General features: G+C 42.7%; 1 protein-coding gene across 35 annotated transcripts in view; it reads right to left on the bottom strand.

Moving 5' to 3' along the window:
• Positions 1-23,109, bottom strand: part of LOC118385706 (tripartite motif-containing protein 3-like) — a 182,374-nt gene that overhangs the window by 14,274 nt on the left and 144,991 nt on the right. For 33 of the 35 annotated variants that reach the window (XR_008138485.1, XR_008138487.1, XR_008138490.1 and 30 more), the window contains exons 3-12: positions 18,779-18,930; positions 17,517-17,697; positions 13,913-14,014; positions 10,741-10,839; positions 8,612-9,146; positions 8,181-8,284; positions 5,455-5,622; positions 4,348-4,516; positions 3,571-3,612; positions 2,078-2,148 (exon numbers count right to left, since the gene is read on the bottom strand). Coding sequence is in view for 3 of the 35 variants with exons in the window: in XM_052520232.1 (XP_052376192.1) it covers positions 2,078-2,148; positions 3,571-3,612; positions 4,348-4,516; positions 5,455-5,622; positions 8,181-8,284; positions 8,612-9,146; positions 10,741-10,839; positions 13,913-14,014; positions 17,517-17,697; positions 18,779-18,930 (1,623 nt within the window). In the remaining 32 variants the exon portion in view is untranslated. Of the gene's footprint in view, positions 1-2,077; positions 2,149-3,570; positions 3,613-4,347; positions 4,517-5,454; positions 5,623-8,180; positions 8,285-8,611; positions 9,147-10,740; positions 10,840-13,912; positions 14,015-17,516; positions 17,698-18,778; positions 18,954-23,109 lie in introns of all 35 variants that reach the window. The other 2 variants (XM_052520235.1, XM_052520234.1) reach the window with 2 other exon arrangements.

The following is a 23,109-nucleotide window of genomic DNA, read 5'->3' as shown; positions in this document are numbered from 1 at the left end:
TCAGTGATTTAAGGCTCTGGTCTAGGAGTGAGGGTCAGTATTTAAGGATCTGGTCTAGGAGTGAGGGTCAGTGATTTAAGGCTCTGGTCTAGGAGTGAGGGTCAGTGATTTAAGGCTCTGGTCTAGGAGTGCGGGTCAGTGATTTAAGGCTCTGGTCTAGGAGTGAGGGTCAGTATTTAAGGCTCTGGTCTAGGAGTGAGGGTCAGTGATTTAAGGCTCTGGTTTAGGAGTGAGGGTAAGTATTTAAGGCTCTGGTCTAGGAGTGAGGGTCAGTATTTAAGGCTCTGGTCTAGGAGTTAGGGTCAGTCATAAGCATGTTCTCTACTATCCCCTTTATATTCCACTTCAGAAAGGCCTGATTTTCTCCAGGTTTCCCTCATTATAAATGATGGTCAGTCCCTAACAAATAACTATAAACTGTAGTTTACTGCTAACAAATAACTATACACGGTAGTTTACTGCTAACAAATAACTATAAACTGTAGTTTACTGCTAACAAATAACTATACACGGTAGTTTACTGCTAACAAATAACTATAAACTGTAGTTTACTGCTAACAAATAACTATAAACTGTAGTTTACTGCTAACAAATAACTATAAACTGTAGTTTACTGCTAACAAATAACTATAAACTGTAGTTTACTGCTAACAAATAACTATAAACGGTAGTTTACTGCTAACAAATAACTATAAACTGTAGTTTACTGCTAACAAATAACTATAAACTGTAGTTTACTGCTAACAAATAACTATAAACGGTAGTTTACTGCTAACAAATAACTATAAACGGTAGTTTACTGCTAACAAATAACTATAAACTGTAGTTTACTGCTAACAAATAACTATAAACGGTAGTTTACTGCTAACAAATAACTATAAACTGTAGTTTACTGCTAACAAATAACTATAAACTGTAGTTTACTGCTAACAAATAACTATAAACGGTAGTTTACTGCTAACAAATAACTATAAACGGTAGTTTACTGCTAACAAATAACTATAAACTGTAGTTTACTGCTAACAAATAACTATAAACTGTAGTTTACTGCTAACAAATAACTATAAACGGTAGTTTACTGCTAACAAATAACTATAAACGGTAGTTTACTGCTAACAAATAACTATAAACTGTAGTTTACTGCTAACAAATAACTATAAATGGTAGTTTAAATAACTATAAATGGTAGTTTACTGCTAACAAATAACTATAAACTGTAGTTTACTGCTAACAAATAACTATAAACTGTAGTTTACTGCTAACAAATAACTATAAACGGTAGTTTACTAACAAATAACTATAAACTGTAGTTTACTGCTAACAAATAACTATAAACGGTAGTTTACTGCTAACAAATAACTATAAACTGTAGTTTACTGCTAACAAATAACTATAAACTGTAGTTTACTGCTAACAAATAACTATAAACGGTAGTTTACTGCTAACAAATAACTATAAACTGTAGTTTACTGCTAACAAATAACTATAAACTGTAGTTTACTGCTAACAAATAACTATAACACTGCTAACAAATAACTATAAACGGTAGTAACAAATAACTTAAACTGTAGTTTACTGCTAACAAATAACTATAAACTGTAGTTTACTGCTAACAAATAACTATAAACTGTAGTTTACTGCTAACAAATAACTATAAACTGTAGTTTACTGCTAACAAATAACTATAAACTGTAGTTTACTGTTAACAAATAACTATAAACTGTAGTTTACTGCTAACAAATAACTATAAACTGTAGTTTACTGCTAACAAATAACTATAAACTGTAGTTTACTGCTAACAAATAACTATAAACTGTAGTTTACTGCTAACAAATAACTATGAACCAGTGGCTAATTGCTAACAAAGGAGCTAAAGGAAAGTATAGTCATGGACAATGTAATGCTTTTAGAACTAAATGTCAAACAGAACACTCTTTTAATATAATGACAGATTAGACTGTGTACGCGTTGGAGTGGGCATAGATCCACTTCGTCACACAACTATATATTTTCAAATGAATAAAGCATTTCCCCCCCCCCCCTCTTTCCTTGATCACAGCATAAAGGCTTGACTTACCTTCACAGAATGATTGTGGAAATCTGTGACAATGATTTCATTCTTGTTGTTCACCGCAACAAAGTGTGGACCTGGGGGGGGGGGAGAGAGAGAGAGAGAGAGAGAGAGAGAGAGAGAGAGAGAGAGAGAGAGAGAGAGAGAGAGAGAGAGAGAGAGACAGAGAGACAGAGAGAGAGAGAGAGAGAGAGAGAGAGAGAGAGAGACAGAGAGAGAGAGAGAGAGAGAGAGAGAGAGAGAGAGAGAGAGAGAGAGACAGAGAGAGAGAGAGAGAGAGAGAGAGAGAGAGAGAGAGAGAGAGAGAGAGAGACAGAGAGAGAGAGAGAGAGAGAGAGAGAGAGAGAGAGAGAGAGAGAGAGAGAGAGAGAGAGAGAGAGAGAGAGAACGTGATTCAAGTTAGCATGACTAATGTCCTCTAAAATACTGGTTATATTAGATTTTTTTTAGGTTTAATTTATTTGCACCAAAGAAGATAAGTGATAAACAAACAATCGGGGAAAAAAATACACAAATACAAAACAAAAACAGTGTGAAGGTGAAGCTTTTATATAAGCCACACCCACAAGAAAATTACACACATAAAGGTTTGCTAAAACAGATAACCAAACCTACTAATTATAAATGTACAAATGAACCGATCAGAGTGAATTTATATTTATATTTATTTATATTCATTTTTTATTTAAATAAATTTGATCCAGAGATCTCTAGATGGTTATAACTTAGCATGGAGTTTGCCATTGAGGGCTTCCACCATTTTAAAGTAATCAACTGGGTGGGGAGTCCTATGGGTTGCTAGCAATCAGCCAATTATCAGAAAGCATTGTATTCTTTAAATTGGGTTGCCTATGGTTGGTAAAGGGCTTGGGTTTCCTATGGTTTGTAAATGGCTAAAAGCTATATTACTGCCATGTAGAGGCCACAATAGATGAATGTCACAGGAGTTGGTTCAGGACTCTAACACTACAGGTGGTGGTAAGTCACCAATATTAGCTTTACACTTTTTTTCCCAGACACAAAAGAAGAAGACAATTGACTACTTTAAAATGGAGATGCCATAATGGCACAGATACAAAGACGAGATCTCTATCTATCTCTATGGTTTAATCACTCATTTTCATTGCTACCGATTTTAATTTAATTCATTATTCAGGTGTTTTGAAATGTCTTAGGGATGTAATATTTAAGAGCAGACCATTCAAAAATGGGTTAGTATCTCATCAAATGTCATTAAATTCCAGCTCATTCATCTTATGCATACTCTACATTACAGAGCAATACATTCAACTCAGTTCCAACAACAATGATTGTAATGATCATGATATTACCATGACATATGTTTCAATCTTTTGTTATGTTTTACATATATCAGGCACAGAATGATCTGGGAAGATTTCAAGATACCATTTCCAGGGCACTCAACATCAGGGCAGGAGATGCAGGTTAGACAGAATGGTGCACTCTGGGTAAGGGGCGGGGCAACACTCGATACTTACTGAACACCGGGCCAGATCTATTTAAATGGGCACCACTTTTTTCTAAAACAGAAACAAAGGGAGAAAAAAAGAACAAGAAACAAACAAACGAAAAGGAAGAGTCAGAGATGAAAGACGAAACAAGTAGAAGAACAGAGAGGATCTGCAGGAAGAAATGGTTTCCAATGGCAACCAGGGTCCTGGCGGCCATCTTGGCTCCCGCAGGTGTGTCCGATCAGGTCAATCTGAACATGTGTCGTGTTCGGGAGGAACATTTCACAACGATCAGATACTAATGGGTTGTGTAGAACAGTATGCACCAAGCGTCTCAATGTAGGAGTGCTGATCTAGGATCAGTTTAGCCTTTTTACGTCCAGATCAATGAGATTTCATGGACAGGGAGGACCTGGGCCCATATCCACAAAGCGTCTCAATGTAGGAGTGCTGATCTAGGATCAGTTTAGCCTTTTTACATCCAGATCAATGACATTTCATGGACAGGGAGGACCTGGGCCCATATCCACAAAGCATCTCAATGTAGGAGTGCTGATCTAGGATCAGTTTAGCCTTTTTACGTCCAGATCAATGAGATTTCATGGACAGGGAGGACCTGGGCCCATATCCGCAAAGCATCTCAATGTAGGAGTGCTGATCTAGGATCAGGTCCCAATCTGTCCGTCTTATTCATTATGATCTAAAAGGCAACACTGATCTTAGATCAGCAAGAATAGGAAATAGTGCCGCGTTGCTATCGGAACGTTTCACATCGCTGAACATTCTAGGCTCCACCCCCTTTACCTGCAAACTGTCTCTCGGACGTCCCCCTGGCGCCGAACTTGGTGACCAGCTTCCCGTTAGACTGGAAGATGAAGACGCAGCACGCCTTGTTGTCCACGGCGATGATGTGTCCGTTCCTGTCCACTGCCACGCCCTTAGGGCCCAACAGACGCCCCGCCCCGATCTTATTCTGAGTGGGAGAAGGAGGAGCTGATTCAACATTTCGAATTGTCAGGAAAGTAACAGCCAATTACAGCCAATGTTTTTTTTGTGGTTTGAGTCAATAGAGCGGCTGTCATTCATTTTAAAGGTCTTACCCAGAATCCTTAGTGAAATAACAAAGCGGCCACCAAGCCTCTGTTTTGGTACGTAGCTGAGGGACGGGCCTAGAATAATGTGACCACTGTCAAATTCATAGACGGCGCTATGGATGCAAGGACTGATCATCCATGACATCAACATGATAGTTTTAACCAATCCTTTGAGGCTATTTCTTCTTTGTTTACATTTACAAGGACTGATCATCCATGACATCAACATGATAGTTTTAACCAATCCTTTGAGGCTATTTCTTCTTTGTTTACATTTACAAGGACTGATCATCCATGACATCAACATGATAGTTTTAACCAATCCTTTGAGGCTATTTCTTCTTTGTTTACATTTACAAGGACTGATCATCCATGACATCAACATGATAGTTTTAACCAATCCTTAGAGGCTATTTCTTGTTTGTTTACATTTGTAAGGACTGATCATCCATGACATCAACATGATAGTTTTAACCAATCCTTAGAGGCTATTTCTTGTTTGTTTACATTTACAAGGACTGATCATCCATGACATCAACATGATAGTTTTAACCAATCCTTAGAGGCTATTTCTTGTTTGTTTACATTTCCTTAGTTTGCAAACAATGGAGTAAAACAAGCTTTTATTTTGGGGTTCTGATGGGAAATGACAGTTGAACTAAACCCCTAAGGCATTTCTACATTATATACTTCTAGAATCAATGGCTATATATCAATAATTTATATGTACAAAAAAAATGCATGTAGCAACTAAGAATTCTAGCTTTAAAATTAGAGCGGGAATCTCATGACCTCTGATGACCTCGTGACCTCTGACCTTGAACTTCCCATCGGAGGAGAAAATGCTGACCCATCGGTTGTCGTAGTCGGCCACGATGATGTCACCGTTCATATCCACGGTAACGCCCGTGGGTCTCTGCAGTTGCCCCGGCGATCGACCTCTGACCCCAAACCTCATTTTGAATTGCCCGTCATTGGAGAAGACCTGACGACAGGGTGGGGCGACAGACACAGAAGTGAGACGTAAATATCAAAACGAGTGTTTTAGAGTAAAGTTTCGTTATAGGTCCAACTGATCTACCTCCTAGAAGAAGTCGTCTCATACCACATTACCTTTCCTTCTCCTGTGTTCAATGGATGGTCTCCTACCTGTTTACACTGGTTGATACTATCTGGTCTCCTACCTGTTTACACTGGTTGATACTATCTGGTCTCCTACCTGTTTACACTGGTTGATACTATCTAGTCTCCTACCTGTTTACACTGGTTGATACTATCTAGTCTCCTACCTGTTTACACTGGTTGATACTATCTGGTCTCCTACCTGTTTACACTGGTTGATACTATCTGGTCTCCTACCTGTTTACACTGGTTGATACTATCTGTCTCCTACCTGTTTACACTGGTCTCCTAGTCTCCCACCTGTTTACACTGGTTGATACTATCTAGTCTCCTACCTGTTTACACTGGTTGATACTATCTGGTCTCCTACCTGTTTACACTGGTTGATACTATCTGGTCTCCTACCTGTTTACACTGGTTGATACTATCTGGTCTCCTACCTGTTTACACTGGTTGATACTATCTGGTCTCCTACCTGTTTACACTGGTTGATACTATCTGGTCTCCTACCTGTTTACACTGGTTGATACCATCTAGTCTCCTACCTGTTTACACTGGTTGATACTATCTGGTCTCCTACCTGTTTACACTGGTTGATACCATCTAGTCTCCTACCTGTTTACACTGGTTGATACTATCTGGTCTCCTACCTGTTTACACTGGTTGATACTATCTAGTCTCCTACCTGTTTACACTGGTTGATACCATCTAGTCTCCTACCTGTTTACACTGGTTGATACTATCTGGTCTCCTACCTGTTTACACTGGTTGATACCATCTAGTCTCCTACCTGTTGACACTGGTTGATACTATCTAGTCTCCTACCTGTTTACACTGGTTGATACTATCTGGTCTCCTACCTGTTTACACTGGTTGATACTATCTAGTCTCCTACCTGTTTACACTGGTTGATACTATCTGGTCTCCTACCTGTTTACACTGGTTGATACTATCTAGTCTCCTACCTGTTTACACTGGTTGATACTATCTAGTCTCCTACCTGTTTACACTGGTTGATACTATCTGGTCTCCTACCTGTTTACACTGGTTGATACTATCTAGTCTCCTACCTGTTTACACTGGTTGATACTATCTAGTCTCCTACCTGTTTACACTGGTTGATACTATCTGGTCTCCTACCTGTTTACACTGGTTGATACTATCTAGTCTCCTACCTGTTTACACTGGTTGATAGCATCTAGTCTCCTACCTGTTTACACTGGTTGATACCATCTAGTCTCCTACCTGTTTACACTGGTTGATACTATCTGGTCTCCTACCTGTTTACACTGGTTGATACTATCTAGTCTCCTACCTGTTTACACTGGTTGATACCATCTGGTCTCCTACCTGTTTACACTGGTTGATACTATCTAGTCTCCTACCTGTTTACACTGGTTGATACTATCTGGTCTCCTACCTGTTTACACTGGTTGATACCATCTAGTCTCCTACCTGTTTACACTGGTTGATACTATCTGGTCTCCTACCTGTTTACACTGGTTGATACTATCTAGTCTCCTACCTGTTTACACTGGTTGATACTATCTGGTCTCCTACCTGTTGACACTGGTTGATACTATCTAGTCTCCTACCTGTTTACACTGGTTGATACTATCTGGTCTCCTACCTGTTGACACTGGTTGATACTATCTAGTCTCCTACCTGTTTACACTGGTTGATACTATCTAGTCTCCTACCTGTTTACACTGGTTGATACTATCTGGTCTCCTACCTGTTTACACTGGTTGATACTATCTGGTCTCCTACCTGTTTACACTGGTTGATAGTATCTGGTCTGGTTGATACTATCTGGTCTCCTACCTGTTTACACTGGTTGATACTATCTGGTCTCCTACCTGTTTACACTGGTTGATACTATCTAGTCTCCTACCTGTTTACACTGGTTGATACTATCTGGTCTCCTACCTGTTTACACTGGTTGATACTATCTGGTCTCCTACCTGTTTACTGGTTGATACTAGTCTCCTACCTGTTTACACTGGTTGATACCATCTAGTCTCCTACCTGTTTACACTGGTTGATACTATCTAGTCTCCTACCTGTTTACACTGGTTGATACTATCTAGTCTCCTACCTGTTTACACTGGTTGATACCATCTAGTCTCCTACCTGTTTACACTGGTTGATACTATCTAGTCTCCTACCTGTTTACACTGGTTGATACTATCTGGTCTCCTACCTGTTTACACTGGTTGATACTATCTGGTCTCCTACCTGTTTACACTGGTTGATACTATCTGGTCTCCTACCTGTTTACACTGGTTGATACTATCTGGTCTCCTACCTGTTTACACTGGTTGATACTATCTAGTCTCCTACCTGTTTACCTGTTTACACTGGTTGATACTATCTGGTCTCCTACCTGTTTACACTGGTTGATACTATCTGGTCTCCTACCTGTATACACTGGTTGTTACTGTCTGCTACCACCACTCTGCCGTTGCTGGAGGCTGAGATCCCCTGCAGGTTGGTGAACTCGCCCTTCTCTCTCCCTCGCGTACCTAGACCACAGGTAAACACACACACACACACACACACACACACACACACACACACACACACACACACACACACACACACACACACACACACACACACACACACACACACACACACACACACACACACACACACTAGTGTGAAACTAGCCCTCCTCCTTCTTTCTGAGCTGTGTTTCTGTCTCTCACAGATGGCTCTCAAGTTACACAACAACAACAACAACAACAACAACAACAACAACAACAACAACCTCATCAACGAAACGCAGGAAGCAACAATACAGATGACCAGGTGTTGGTTGTGGTAGTGTTAGGATGTGGTTGTCTTACCAACTCTGTGGATGAGTTCATCCTCGATGGGGTTCTCCTTCTTTTTGATGCTGAACATGCTGGAGGGTCTCCTCACAGCCTTCTGTCTGACATGACCCGCTGTCCCGCCAGGACTCTTCAGCCTCCTCTTCACGTCATCCGGAGACGGCAGCGCATCCGAGGGCTTGACCGCCTGCAGCCGGAAGGGACTGCCCCGTAGCGGCTGGCCGTAGAGGGACAGAGCGAAGGAGAACTCCCCCTCGGACCGTAGCGTGTATCCCACCTCGTAGGTCCCGTTCTTGTTGTCAGTCACCTCCGGTTCCGTGACGACACGGCTTCCGTCGGCAACCGGCGTGACAGTGGCCCTCAGCGCCGCGTTCCCTGTCCGAACCAGCTCGCCGTCCTTGTCTTTGGTCGTCACGGTAACGCTGACATGTTGTCCGGTTGCTGCGTGGCGTAGTCCTTCTCCCGTGGCGACGGAGGTGTGGCCTACAGCTGCCGTAGTAATGAGGACACCCAGGTTCTGGAGGGAGCGACGCAGGCCCTCTGTCTCCACCTGGGGGGGTAGGTTAATTAACCACACATTCCCGACTTATGCTGACCTCATTTCCTGTCCCTGGCTGCCAAAGCTGGTTTGCGGACTGTATAATTTATTCCATGAACCCTGAACCGTACCTGGCCTGAACCATACACATTTTAGTTCAACAAAATGTTTTAGTAACATCCTGGTTGAAGGATCTTATAAAACACGGCTCAAGACAGAAATAAGACGAATATACTGTGGCCCAAAGTGTGGGACTTGTATCCTGTCTGTACTACACTATATTATTATTATTATTATTATATTATATATTATTATTATATTATTATTATATTATTATTATATATTATTATTATTATTATATTATTATTATATTATTATTATTATATTATTATTATTATATTATATTATTATATTATTATATTATTATTATTATATTATTATTATATATTATTATTATTTATTATTATTATTATATTATTACTACCTGACGGTCCAGGTGTGTATCCTGTCTGTACTACCTGTCGGTCCAGGTGTGTATCCTGTCTGTACTACCTGACGGTCCAGGTGTGTATCCTGTCTGTACTACCTGTCGGTCCAGGTGTGTATCCTGTCTGTACTACCTGACGGTCCAGGTGTGTATCCTGTCTGTACTACCTGTCGGTCCAGGTGTGTATCCTGTCTGTACTACCTGACGGTCCAGGTGTGTATCCTGTCTGTACTACCTGACGGTCCAGGTGTGTATCCTGTCTGTACTACCTGTCGGTCCAGGTGTGTATCCTGTCTGTACTACCTGTCGGTCCAGGTGTGTATCCTGTCTGTACTACCTGTCGGTCCAAGTGTGTATCCTGTCTGTACTACCTGACGGTACAGGTGTGTATCCTGTCTGTACTACCTGTCGGTCCAGGTGTGTATCCTGTCTGTACTACCTGTCGGTCCAGGTGTGTATCCTGTCTGTACTACCTGTCGGTCCAGGTGTGTATCCTGTCTGTACTACCTGTCGGTCCAGGTGTGTATCCTGTCTGTACTACCTGTCGGTCCAGGTGTGTATCCTGTCTGTACTACCTGACGGTCCAGGTGTGTATCCTGTCTGTACTACCTGTCGGTCCAGGTGTGTATCCTGTCTGTACTACCTGTCGGTCCAGGTGTGTATCCTGTCTGTACTACCTGTCGGTCCAGGTGTGTATCCTGTCTGTACTACCTGACGGTCCAGGTGTGTATCCTGTCTGTACTACCTGTCGGTCCAGGTGTGTATCCTGTCTGTACTACCTGTCGGTCCAGGTGTGTATCCTGTCTGTACTACCTGTCGGTCCAGGTGTGTATCCTGTCTGTACTACCTGTCGGTCCAGGTGTGTATCCTGTCTGTACTACCTGTCGGTCCAGGTGTGTATCCTGTCTGTACTACCTGTCGGTCCAGGTGTGAATCCTGTCTGTACTACCTGTCGGTCCAGGTGTGTATCCTGTCTGTACTACCTGTCGGTCCAGGTGTGTATCCTGTCTGTACTACCTGTCGGTCCAGGTGTGTATCCTGTCTGTACTACCTGTCGGTCCAGGTGTGTATCCTGTCTGTACTACCTGTCGGTCCAGGTGTGTATCCTGTACGTCCTACCTGACAGTCCAGATGTGCGTTCTGGTGAGGCCGTTCAGGGAAGTCATGACGGGCCATGGCAGAAACCCGCTCACTCATCTGTTTTTGCACCATCAGGACCTAACAACACAACAACAGGAAAATAATGCTGCATTCATAACCAAATTGGGAAGTAGGGTGTATCCGGTTTTGAAGTGGTAAATGTGTAGTTGTACTACCTGTGCGGTCACGTTTGATCTGGTTCACCTGACGGTCCAGGTGTGTATCCTGTAAAAAACACATGTCGGGGGAGGGGTGAAATACCTGTCCCAACATGGAGGTCAGAGGCTTCTGATTGGTTTGCTCTTTTTGCCCATAAAAGTACACAGTTCCAGTCGAACAGGAGATGTACTACCTGTCGGTCCAGGTGTGTATCCTGTCTGTCTACCTATGAACAATCCTGTCTGTACTACCTGTCGGCCGTATCCTGTCTGTACTACCTGCCGTGTCCAGGTGTTTTTTTGTTTGTTGACAAATGATGTCATAGAGGTGTAAGAGGGAAAACTCGGGACGTCCAGGGACGAGCTCAGGGACCGACAGGCCAGTTAACTGTCTGTAATTACCAGTTGGAGAGGCCAAGTTGAATGTTGGTACATTGCATCGATGCTGTACTACCTGTCTCAGGTGTGTAGTCTCTGCAAAATAGGGTTCCCAAGGGTTCTTTGGGAATTACCTGTGGAACAATATGAACCATCACCCAGCATCTCGGTCCAGAGGTGTCATCCTACAGTCTACCTGTTCGAATCCAGGCTGTATCCAGCGGTACTAAAGCACTGCATCTCCAGGTCACTACAGTGTATCCTGACTGTACTACCTGACGGTCCAGGTGTGTATCCTGTCTGTACTACCTCGGTCCAGGTGTGTATCCTGTCAGTCCCTGTTCGAATCCAGGCTGTATCCAGCGGTACTAAACACTGCATCTCAGGTGCAAGATCCTGTCGTCACCTACAGTCCCTGGTTGTATCCTGGCTGTATCACCAGTCGGTCCAGGTGCACTGCATCTCTGTGCAAGAGGCGTCACCTACAGTCCCTGGTTGAATCCAGGCTGTACTACCAGCGGTCCAAAGCACTGCATACCTCGGTGCAGAGGCGTCATCCTGTCAGTCCCTGGTTCGAATCCAGGCTGTATCCTGTCTGTCTAAAGCACTGTCGGTCCAGAGGCGTATCCTACAGTCCCTGGTTCGAATCCAGGCTGTATCCTGTCTGTACTAAACCTGCATCTCGGTCCAGAGGCGTCACTACAGTCCCTACCTTCGAATCCAGGCTGTATCCTGTCACTACCTGCGGTCCAGGTGTGTATCCTGTCTGTACAGTCCCTGGTTCGGTCCAGGCTGTATCCAGCGGTCTAAAGCCTGCATCTCGGTGCAAGAGGCGTCACTACCAGTCCCTGGTTGAATCCAGTCTGTACTACCACGGTCCAGGTGTGTAGCCTGCATCTCGGTGCAAAGGTGGCGTCACTACCAGTCCCTGGTTGTAATCAGGCTGTACTACCTGTCGGTCCAGGTCTAAAGCACTGCATCTCGGTGCAGGTGGCGTCACTACAGTCCCTGGTGTGTATCCAGTCTGTACTACCTGACGGTCCAGGTAAAGCACTGCATCTCGGTGCAGGTGTCACTACAGTCCCTGGTTCGGTCCAGGCTGTATCCATCTGTACTACCTGCATCTCAGGTGTGTAATCCGTCACTACCAGTCCCTGGTGTGTATCCAGGCTGTATCACAGCGGTCTAAAGCACTGTCGGTCCAGGTGTGTATCCCGGTGCTGGACTACCTACAGTCCCTGGTTGTATCCAGGCTGTACTACCTGCGGTCCAGGTGTGTACTGCATCTCGGTCCAGGTGTCACTACAGTCCCTGACAGTCCAGATGTATCTGGTGAGCGGTCTCAAAGCACTGCATCGGGCCAAGAGGCGCTCACTCATCTGTTTTTGCACCATCAGGCTAACAACACAACAACAGGAAAATAATGCTGCATTCATAACCAAATTGGGAAGTAGGGACAGTCCCTGGTTTGAAGTGGCTGTAGTCACAGCGGTCTAAAGTTTTGATCTGGTTCTTATGGAGAGGCGTCAAAACAGTCCCTGGTTAAGGGGAGGGTGAAATACCACCCAACATGGAGGTCATTGGAGGCTTCTGATTGGTTTGCTCTTTTTTGCCCATAAAAAGTACACAGTTCCAGTGTCAAACAGGAGATGCATCAATGATTCGTATTTGGAACGGTCATGAACAATAACTGCTGAAGATGGCCGCCGTGCTCGCGGTATTTTTTTGTTTGTTGACAAATGATGTCATAGAGGTGTAAGAGGGAAAACTCGGAGCTCAGGGACGACAGGCGAGTTAACCGCTAAGTAATTACCAGTTGGAGAGGCCAAGTTGAATGTTGGTACATTACACGATGCTGTGAACGAGTCTCAATTGAGTCTCAATTGCAAAATAGGGTTCCTCAAGGGTTCTTTGGGAAGGGTGACGCTGGGAACAATGTGGAACAATATAGAACCATCACCCAGCATCTCGGTGCAAGAGGCGTCACTACAGTCCCTGGTTCGAATCCAGGCTGTATCACAGCGGTCTAAAGCACTGCATCTCGGTGCAAGAGGCGTCACTACAGTCCCTGGTTTGAATCCAGGCTGTATCACATCCGGCCGTGATGAGGAGTGCCATAGGGCGGCGTACAATTGGTCCAGCTTCGTCCGGATTTCGCCAGGGTAGGCCATCATAATAAATGAGAATTTGTTCTTATCCCACTAGCCTAGTTAAATAAATGTTAAATAAAAAATGTATAAATACAAGTTATTAAAAGAACCCTCTGAGCTTTTCAGTTGCTCTTCGCAGTTCACAAAATGGTTCTTTCCTCTCTTAGTGATAATTATAATGTAGTGGAGGCGGATCATTAGAACACGAGGGGGCGTGGTTTGTGTACATCTCTCTTAGTGATAATTATAAAGTAGTGGAGGCGGATCATTAGAACATGAGGGGGCGTGGTTTGTGATAATTATAATGTAGTGGAGGCGGATCAATAGAACACGAGGGGGCGTGGTTTGTGTACATCTCTCTTAGTGATAATTACTTGAGCAATACATTTGTAATAAAATGTATTATGATAGTTATTGCTCTGTAAGAGCCTAGTAATGGAGTTAATGGTTAACCAGTCCACTAACCTCTGTGGCACTGCCGTGGCTCAGGGCCTGTTCAGTAAAACTACAACTGCTCTGGATGTGGTCCTTCCCCTGGAGGAGAGAGGAGAGCTGGGCCTGGAGCACCTGGAGACAGGGAGGAGAGATGGTTAGAGACAGGGAGGAGAGATGGTTAGAGACAGGGAGGAGAGATGGTTAGAGACAGGGAGGAGAGAGGATGGAGAGATGGTTAGAGACAGGGAGGAGAGAGGAGAGCTGGGCCTGGAGCACCTGGAGACAGGGAGGAGAGATGGTTAGAGACAGGGAGGAGAGATGGTTAGAGACAGGGAGGAGAGAGGATGGAGAGATGGTTAGAGACAGGGAGGAGAGAGGAGAGCTGGGCCTGGAGCACCTGGAGACAGGGAGGAGAGATGGTTAGAGACAGGGAGGAGAGATGGTTAGAGACAGGGAGGAGAGAGGATGGAGAGATGGTTAGAGACAGGGAGGAGAGAGGAGAGCTGGGCCTGGAGCACCTGGAGACAGGGAGGAGAGATGGTTAGAGACAGGGAGGAGAGATGGTTAGAGACAGGGAGGAGAGAGGATGGAGAGATGGTTAGAGACAGGGAGGGGAGACGATGGAGAGATGATTAGAGACAGGGAGGAGAGATGGTTAGAGACAGGGAGGAGAGGATGGAGAGATGGTTAGAGACAGGGAGGAGAGATGGTTAGAGACAGGGAGGAGAGATGGTTAGAGACAGGGAGGAGAGGATGGAGAGATGGTTAGAGACAGGGAGGAGAGATGGTTAGAGACAGGGAGGAGAGACGATGGAGAGATGGTTAGAGACAGGGAGGAGAGACGATGGAGAGATGGTTAGAGACAGGGAGGAGAGAGGATGGAGAGATGGTTAGAGACAGGGAGGAGAGATGGTTAGAGACAGGGAGGAGAGGATGGAGTGATGGTTTGAGACAGGGAGGCGAGACGATGGAGAGATGGTTAGAGACAGGGAGGAGAGACGATGGAGAGATGGTTAGAGACAGGGAGGAGAGACGATGGAGAGATGGTTAGAGACAGGGAGGAGAGACGATGGAGAGATGGTTAGAGACAGGGAGGAGAGAGGATGGAGAGATGGTTAGAGACAGGGAGGAGAGAGGATGGAGAGATGGATAGAGACAGGGAGGGGAGACGATGGAGAGATGGTTAGAGACAGGGAGGAGAGAGGATGGAGAGATGGTTAGAGACAGGGAGGAGAGGATGGAGAGATGGTTAGAGACAGGGAGGAGAGAGGATGGAGAGATGGTTAGAGACAGGGAGGAGAGAGGATGGAGAGATGGTTAGAGACAGGGAGGAGAGAGGATGGAGAGATGGTTAGAGACAGGGAGGAGAGAGGATGGAGAGATGGTTAGAGACAGGGAGGAGAGGATGGAGAGATGGTTAGAGACAGGGAGGAGAGGATGGAGAGATGGTTAGAGACAGGGAGGAGAGAGGATGGAGAGATGGTTAGAGACAGGGAGGAGAGAGGATGGAGAGATGGTTAGAGACAGGGAGGAGAGACGATGGAGAGATGGTTAGAGACAGGGAGGAGAGAGGATGGAGAGATGGTTAGAGACAGGGAGGAGTGAGGATGGATGGTTAGAGACAGGGAGGAGAGGATGGAGAGATGGTTAGAGACAGGGAGGAGAGAGGATGGAGAGATGGTTAGAGACAGGGAGGAGAGGATGGAGAGATGGTTAGAGACAGGGAGGAGAGGCGATGGAGAGATGGTTAGAGACAGGGAGGAGAGAGGATGGAGAGATGGTTAGATACAGGGAGGAGAGGATGGAGAGATGGTTAGAGACAGGGAGGAGAGACGATGGAGAGATGGTTAGAGACAGGGAGGAGAGACGATGCAGAGATGGTTAGAGACAGGAGGAGAGGGTGGAGAGATGGTTAGAGACAGATAGGAGAGACGATGGAGAGATGGTTAGAGACAGGGAGGAGAGACAATGGAGAGATGGAGAGATGGTTAGAGACAGGGAGGAGAGATGATGGAGAGATGGTTAGAGACAGGGAGGAGAGACGATGCAGAGATCGTTAGAGACAGGAGGAGAGGATGGAGAGATGGTTAGAGACAGATAGGAGAGACGATGGAGAGATGGTTAGAGACAGGGAGGAGAGACAATGGAGAGATGGTTAGAGACAGGGAGGAGAGATGATGGAGAGATGTTAGAGACAGGGAGGAGAGATGATGGAGAGATGGTTAGAGACAGGGAGGAGAGACAATGGAGAGATGGTTAGAGACAGGGAGGAGAGATGATGGAGAGATGTTAGAGACAGGGAGGAGAGAGGATGGAGAGATGGTTAGAGACAGGGAGGAGAGGATGGAGAGATGGTTAGAGACAGGGAGGAGAGGATGGAGAGATGGTTAGAGACAGGGAGGAGAGAGGATGGAGAGATGGTTAGAGACAGGGAGGAGAGGATGGAGAGATGGTTAGAGACAGGGAGGAGAGATGATGCAGAGATGGTTAGAGACAGGGAGGAGAGAGGATGGAGAGATGGTTAGAGACAGGGAGGAGAGACGATGCAGAGATGGTTAGAGACAGGGAGGAGAGACGATGCAGAGATGGTTAGAGACAGGGAGGAGAGACGATGCAGAGATGGTTAGAGACAGGGAGGAGAGACGATGCAGAGATGGTTAGAGACAGGGAGGAGAGATGATGCAGAGATGGTTAGAGACAGGGAGGAGAGACGATGCAGAGATGGTTAGAGACAGGGAGGAGAGACGATGGAGAGATACAGGGAGGAGAGGTTTGAAGTTTGCCTTACTGCTATCAGCCCATAGAAATGCATAGAATAACAGATTTATGCCTCCCGGGTGGCGCAGTGGTCTAGGGCACCAGAGACTCTGGGTTCGCGCCCAGGCTCTGTTGCAGCCGGCCACGACCGGGAGGTCCGTGGGGCGACGCACAATTGGCTTAGCATCGTCCGGGTTAGGGAGGGTTTGGCCGGTAGGGGTGTCCTTGTCTCATCGCACACCAGCGACTCCTGTGGCGGGCCGGGCGCAGTGCACGCTAACCAAGGTCGCCAGGTGCATGGTGTTTCCTCCGACACATTGGTGCGGCTGGCTTCCGGGTTGGATGCACGCTGTATTAAGAAGCAGTGCGGCTTGGTTGGGTTGTGTTTCGGAGGAAGGCATGGCTTTCGACCTTCGTCTCTCCCGAGCCCCTACAGGAGTTGTAGCGATGAGACAAGACAGTAACTACTAACAATTGGATACCACGAAAAGGGGGTAAAAAAATATATATTTAGAAAAAAAAAGAATAACAGATTCATACATGTAAACACAGATAGTCAAGCCCAAAAAACGATCTAAAGGAAGGGGTCTAGCTTTAAGGGGTGTGTCTAGCTTTAAGGGGTGTGTCTAGCCTAAAGGAGGTGTGTCTGACCCATAGTGTGTGTGTCTGACCCGGAGAGGGTGTGTCTCTAGCCTAGAGGGTGTTTTGTCTAGCTTCAAGGGGTGTGTCTAGCCCACAGGGGGTGTGTCTGGTCCAGAGAGGGTGTGCCTGTAGCCTAGAGGGTGTGTGTCTAGCCTAAAGGGGGTGTGTCTGACCCATTGTGGGTGTGTCTGGCCCAGAGAGGGTGTGTCCGTAGCTTAGAAGGTGTGTGTCTGACCTTCTGCTTTGCGCTGTATATGTTCTCCAGGTCATTGATGAGGGCTGTCTTCCTGAACTGTAGCGCCCTCTCCAGCTCCTCGAAGGTACTGCTGATCTCTGTCACCGCCTCGTTCTTCCTCTCTGTAAGCTGCTTGGAGATCTCCCCTACCAGTTCTATAGCTGCTGTTAGCTGGGGCAGTCTAAAGGGAGGGGGGGAGGAGGGTGGAGGGTGGAGGAGAAAATAGAAAGGAGGGAGAGCAGAGGGAGGAGGAGGAGGAGAGAGGAGGGAGGAGGGGGAGGGTGGAGGAGAAAATAGTAAGGAGGGAGAGCAGAGGGAGGAGGGAGGAGGGGGAGGGTGGAGGATGAGAAAAAGGAGGGTAGGAGGAGGAGAGGAGAAGGGAGAAAAGGGGGGGAGGAGGAGGAGGAGGAGGAGGAGGAGAAGAGAGGTGGAGGAGAGAGGGAGAGGAGAGGAGAGAAGGAAAGATAGGAGGAGAGGAGAGAGATTGCAGTGCATTGCTGGAGAGAATCCAATGTTCTTTCCTCTGACATCCTCCAGCTTTGATAGGGAGGTGAGGAATGCAGGAAATGATGAAGCAAGAGTTTGATGGCTAGTAAAGACACAGCCCTCAACTGAGCATATATCTATATATGAGTATATAGGTATGTCTGATCATATAGGTACGTCTGATCATATAGGTACATCTGAGTATATAGGGTCATCTGAGTATATAGTAAATAGGTATATCTGCGTATATAGGTATATCTGAGTATATACAGTAGGGAGAACAAGTATTTGATAGACTGCCGATTTTGCAGGTTTTCCTACTTACAAAGCATGTAGAGGTCTGTAATTTGTATCATAGGTACACTTCAACTGTGAGAGACGGAATCTCTCAGAATCCAGAAAATCACATTGTATGATTTTTAAGTAATTAATTTGCATTTTATTGCATGACATAAGTATTTGATACATCAGAAAAGCAGAACTTAATATTTGGTACAGAAACCTTTGTTTGCAATTACAGAGATCATACAATGTGATTTTCTGGATTTTTGAGCGTAGACTGGATGATATCAAGGATCTGGAAAGATTCTGTATGGAGGAATGTTCTGAGATCCCTCCCAATGTGTTCTCCAATCTCATTATTTATTTATTTATTTAAAGTCTCAAGTGTCGTAATCCTGGATTTCCCTTATAAAAGAGGGTTAGGGTCAGGTTGAGGGTCAGGGTTAGAGTTAGAGTTAGGGTCAAGTTGAGGGTCAGGGTTAGAGTGAGCGTACCTATTGCGTATGGCGTCTAGCTGTGTCTTCAATTGGGTTTTGTGCTGCTCCAGGACGTCCCTCAGAGGGACGGTCACATGCTCTCTGTGCTCTCCCTTTGTACATTCCAGACACATGGCGGTCTCACACGACTCGCAGTAGAACTCCATCACCTGCAGGGGACACAAACACCACACTGCACCATTTGTGTCACCAAGCACTTTAAGAGGTCCTGAACAGTCATTTTGATTCCCATGTAAAATAGCCTTTTCGACTACCAAAACCATCACCCATAACATTTTTGTTTCCGCTAGAAAATTGCTCAGAATTTTAGCAAATTTCTTTTTTTCTCTCATGTCAAACTACCAGGAAGTCTGAAAAGACAATGAGTGGTGCGGAGAACACACATTGACTAGCAGTTCTTTGGAAATTCCTACGTCAAAGCAACATGGACTCAGTGGGCAGTGTTGCGTCTCAAACAAATGTGCTGTTACGCAAAGAAACTCAAACAACGTTGGACATCGCATGCGACATCCAATCCTGTCATGGTTTCACAAATGATTTGTGAATTGTAAGCAACGTTTTTTTTCTTCAAGCTAGCTAGCTAGTTCATCTTGGACAAGTTTAGTTAAAAATGGACAGGGAGAAGTCTGGGTACACTTCATACATTAAATATACTGACTAACAGACCATTTTTGTTCATATAGCGTGACTGTCAATCATGGGAAGAAGTTTGCATGAATCTTCTGTTCGGCATGTCTCTTGATGTAATGACAACACATCTGCGTCTGAGTTTTGGGCAACACTTCCCCTCCGTGTGTTCCATACTGGCTAAAGATCTTTCTGGCGAGTAACTAGCTAAACCCAGACACGGGTGAAAGAGGAAACCTATGAGAATCTTTCCCTAAAGACGCCCTGCATATTAGGTTTGATTTGCTCCTAGCAGGCAGAGCAAATGTCTGTGCCTCGCATACCCACTTAAAAAACCCTTTGCTTGGGAAAATGAGAAAAAAGGAAATATTACACTTTGTCCCTCTTGAGACGCCGTAGCAACAACAAAGCCAGTACACACTTCCTCAAAATAGTCCAAATTCATCTAAGATAAATCAAGAAATCTGCAATTAAGTTTAATTTTTGCGTGTTTTACTTTCGGTTTTATTCACTGGCTTCAAACAGCTGAAAATACAATAGTTTTCTTCATGGAAAATATATTTTCCAGCAGTTTAGATGGTATAATGATTCTCTACACTACACTTGCTTGTTTGTAACAATCTAAAATTAGACTTTTAGTTTTTTAGTAAACAGGAAATGGCAGAGTGATTTCTGCATAGTGCACCTTTTAAATTAGGTTATCAAATTAGGAGTTTAAGACCTTACCATTGGTGGGTTAAAATGAGAGGCATTTTGTGATGTCACAAAATATCTGCGTCTCCTTAATTCAAGTGTTTGGGTAGGGGACGAGTGACTTAATGATCAAACTGTATCAGTGTAGAAGCAACAGCCATTTTCCATAGTTTGGTCATAGTACAGGGATCTGGTTTCATCCAAATATCATCAAATGTTCCAGTATAATATTTTACAGGTCCCACTTCCAATCATGGAAGACATTATTTTGACCGCGTGGAACCTTTAAGACATTATACTGGGGTCAGACATACTCATCATGTTTATACATTATAATACATTATACCTGCGTCATAATGTATTATACCTGTATCATAATGTATTATACCTGCATCATAATGTATTATACCTGTATCATAATGTATTATACCTGTATTATACCTGTATCATAATGTATTATACCTGCATCATAATGTATTATACCTGTATCATAATGTATTATACCTGCATCAAAATATATTATACCTGTATTATACCTGCATCATAATGCATTATACCTGCATCATAATGTATTATACCTGCATCATAATGCATTATACCTGCATCATAATGTATTATACCTGTATCATAATGTATTATACCTGTATTATACCTGCATCATAATGTATTATACCTGCATCATAATGTATTATACCTGTATCATAATGTATTATACCTGCATCATAATGTATTATACCTGCATCATAATGTATTATACCTGTATCATAATGTACTATACCTGTATTATACCTGTATTATACCTGCATCATAATGTATTATACCTGTATTATACCTGCATCATAATGTATTATACCTGCATCATAATGTATTATACCTGCATCAAAATATATTATACCTGTATTATACCTGTATCATAATGCATTATACCTGCATCATAATGTATTATACCTGCATCATAATGTATTATACCTGCATCATAATGTATTATACCTGTATCATAATGTATTATACCTGCATCAAAATATATTATACCTGCATCATAATGTATTATACCTGCATCATAATGTATTATACCTGCATCATAATGTATTATACCTGCATCATAATGTATTATACCTGCATCATAATGTATTATACCTGTATCATAATGTATTATACCTGTATCATAATGTATTATACCTGTATTATACCTGTATCATAATGTATTATACCTGCATCATAATGTATTATACCTGCATCATAATGTATTATACCTGCATCATAATGTATTATACCTGCATCATAATGTATTATACCTGCATCATAATGTATTATACCTGTATCATAATGTATTATACCTGCATCATAATGTATTATACCTGCATCATAATGTATTATACCTGTATCATAATGTATTATACCTGCATCATAATGTATTATACCTGCATCATAATGTATTATACCTGTATTATAATGTATTATACCTGTATTATAATGTATTATACCTGCATCATAATGTATTATACCTGTATTATAATGTATTATACCTGTATTATAATGTATTATACCTGCATCATAATGTATTATACCTGCATCATAATGTATTATACTTGCATCATAATGTATTATACCTGCATCATAATGCATTATACCTGCATCATAATGTATTATACCTGTATTATACCTGTATCATAACGTATTATACCTGTATTATACCTGCATCATAATGTATTATACCTGCATCATAATGTATTATACCTGTATCATAATGTATTATACCTGCATCATAATGTATTATACCTGTATCATAATGTATTATACCTGCATCATAATGTATTATACCTGTATTATACCTGTATCATAATGTATTATACCTGTATTATACCTGCATCATAATGTATTATACCTGTATCATAATGTATTATACCTGTATTATACCTGTATCATAATGTATTATACCTGTATTATACCTGCATCATAATGTATTATACCTGTATCATAATGTATTATACCTGCATCAAAATATATTATACCTGCATCATAATGTATTATACCTGCATCATAATGTATTATACCTGCATCATAATGTATTATACCTGCATCATAATGTATTATACCTGCATCATAATGTATTATACCTGTATCATAATGTATTATACCTGTATCATAATGTATTATACCTGCATCATAATGCATTATACCTGCATCATAATGTATTATACCTGCATCATAATGCATTATACCTGTATCATAATGTATTATACCTGTATTATAATGTATTATACCTGCATCATAATGTATTATACCTGTATCATAATGTATTATACCTGTATTATAATGTAATATACCTGCATCATAATGTATTATACCTGCATCATAATGTATTATACCTGTATTATAATGTATTATACCTGTATTATAATGTATTATACCTGCATCATAATGTATTATACCTGCATCATAATGTATTATACCTGCATCATAATGCATTATACCTGCATCATAATGTATTATACCTGTATTATACCTGTATCATAATGTATTATACCTGTATTATACCTGCATCATAATGTATTATACCTGCATCATAATGTATTATACCTGTATCATAATGTATTATACCTGCATCATAATGTATTATACCTGTATCATAATGTATTATACCTGTATTATACCTGTATTATACCTGCATCATAATGTATTATACCTGTATTATACCTGTATCATAATGTATTATACCTGTATTATACCTGTATTATACCTGCATCATAATGTATTATCATAATGTATTATACCTGTATCATAATGTATATACCTGTATTATACCTGTATCATAATGTATTTATATTATACCTGCATCATAATGTATTATCATAATGTATTATACCTGTATTATAATGTATTATACCTGCATCATAATGTATTATACCTGTATTATACCTGTATCATAATGTATTATACCTGTATTATACCTGTATCATAATGTATTATACCTGCATCATAATGTATTATACCTGCATCATAATGTA

The sequence above is a fragment of the Oncorhynchus keta genome, chromosome 6 (genome assembly GCF_023373465.1).
Source record: "Oncorhynchus keta strain PuntledgeMale-10-30-2019 chromosome 6, Oket_V2, whole genome shotgun sequence".
Classification (NCBI taxonomy): domain Eukaryota; kingdom Metazoa; phylum Chordata; class Actinopteri; order Salmoniformes; family Salmonidae; genus Oncorhynchus; species Oncorhynchus keta.
This window is presented reverse-complemented; position numbering and strand designations above follow the sequence as displayed.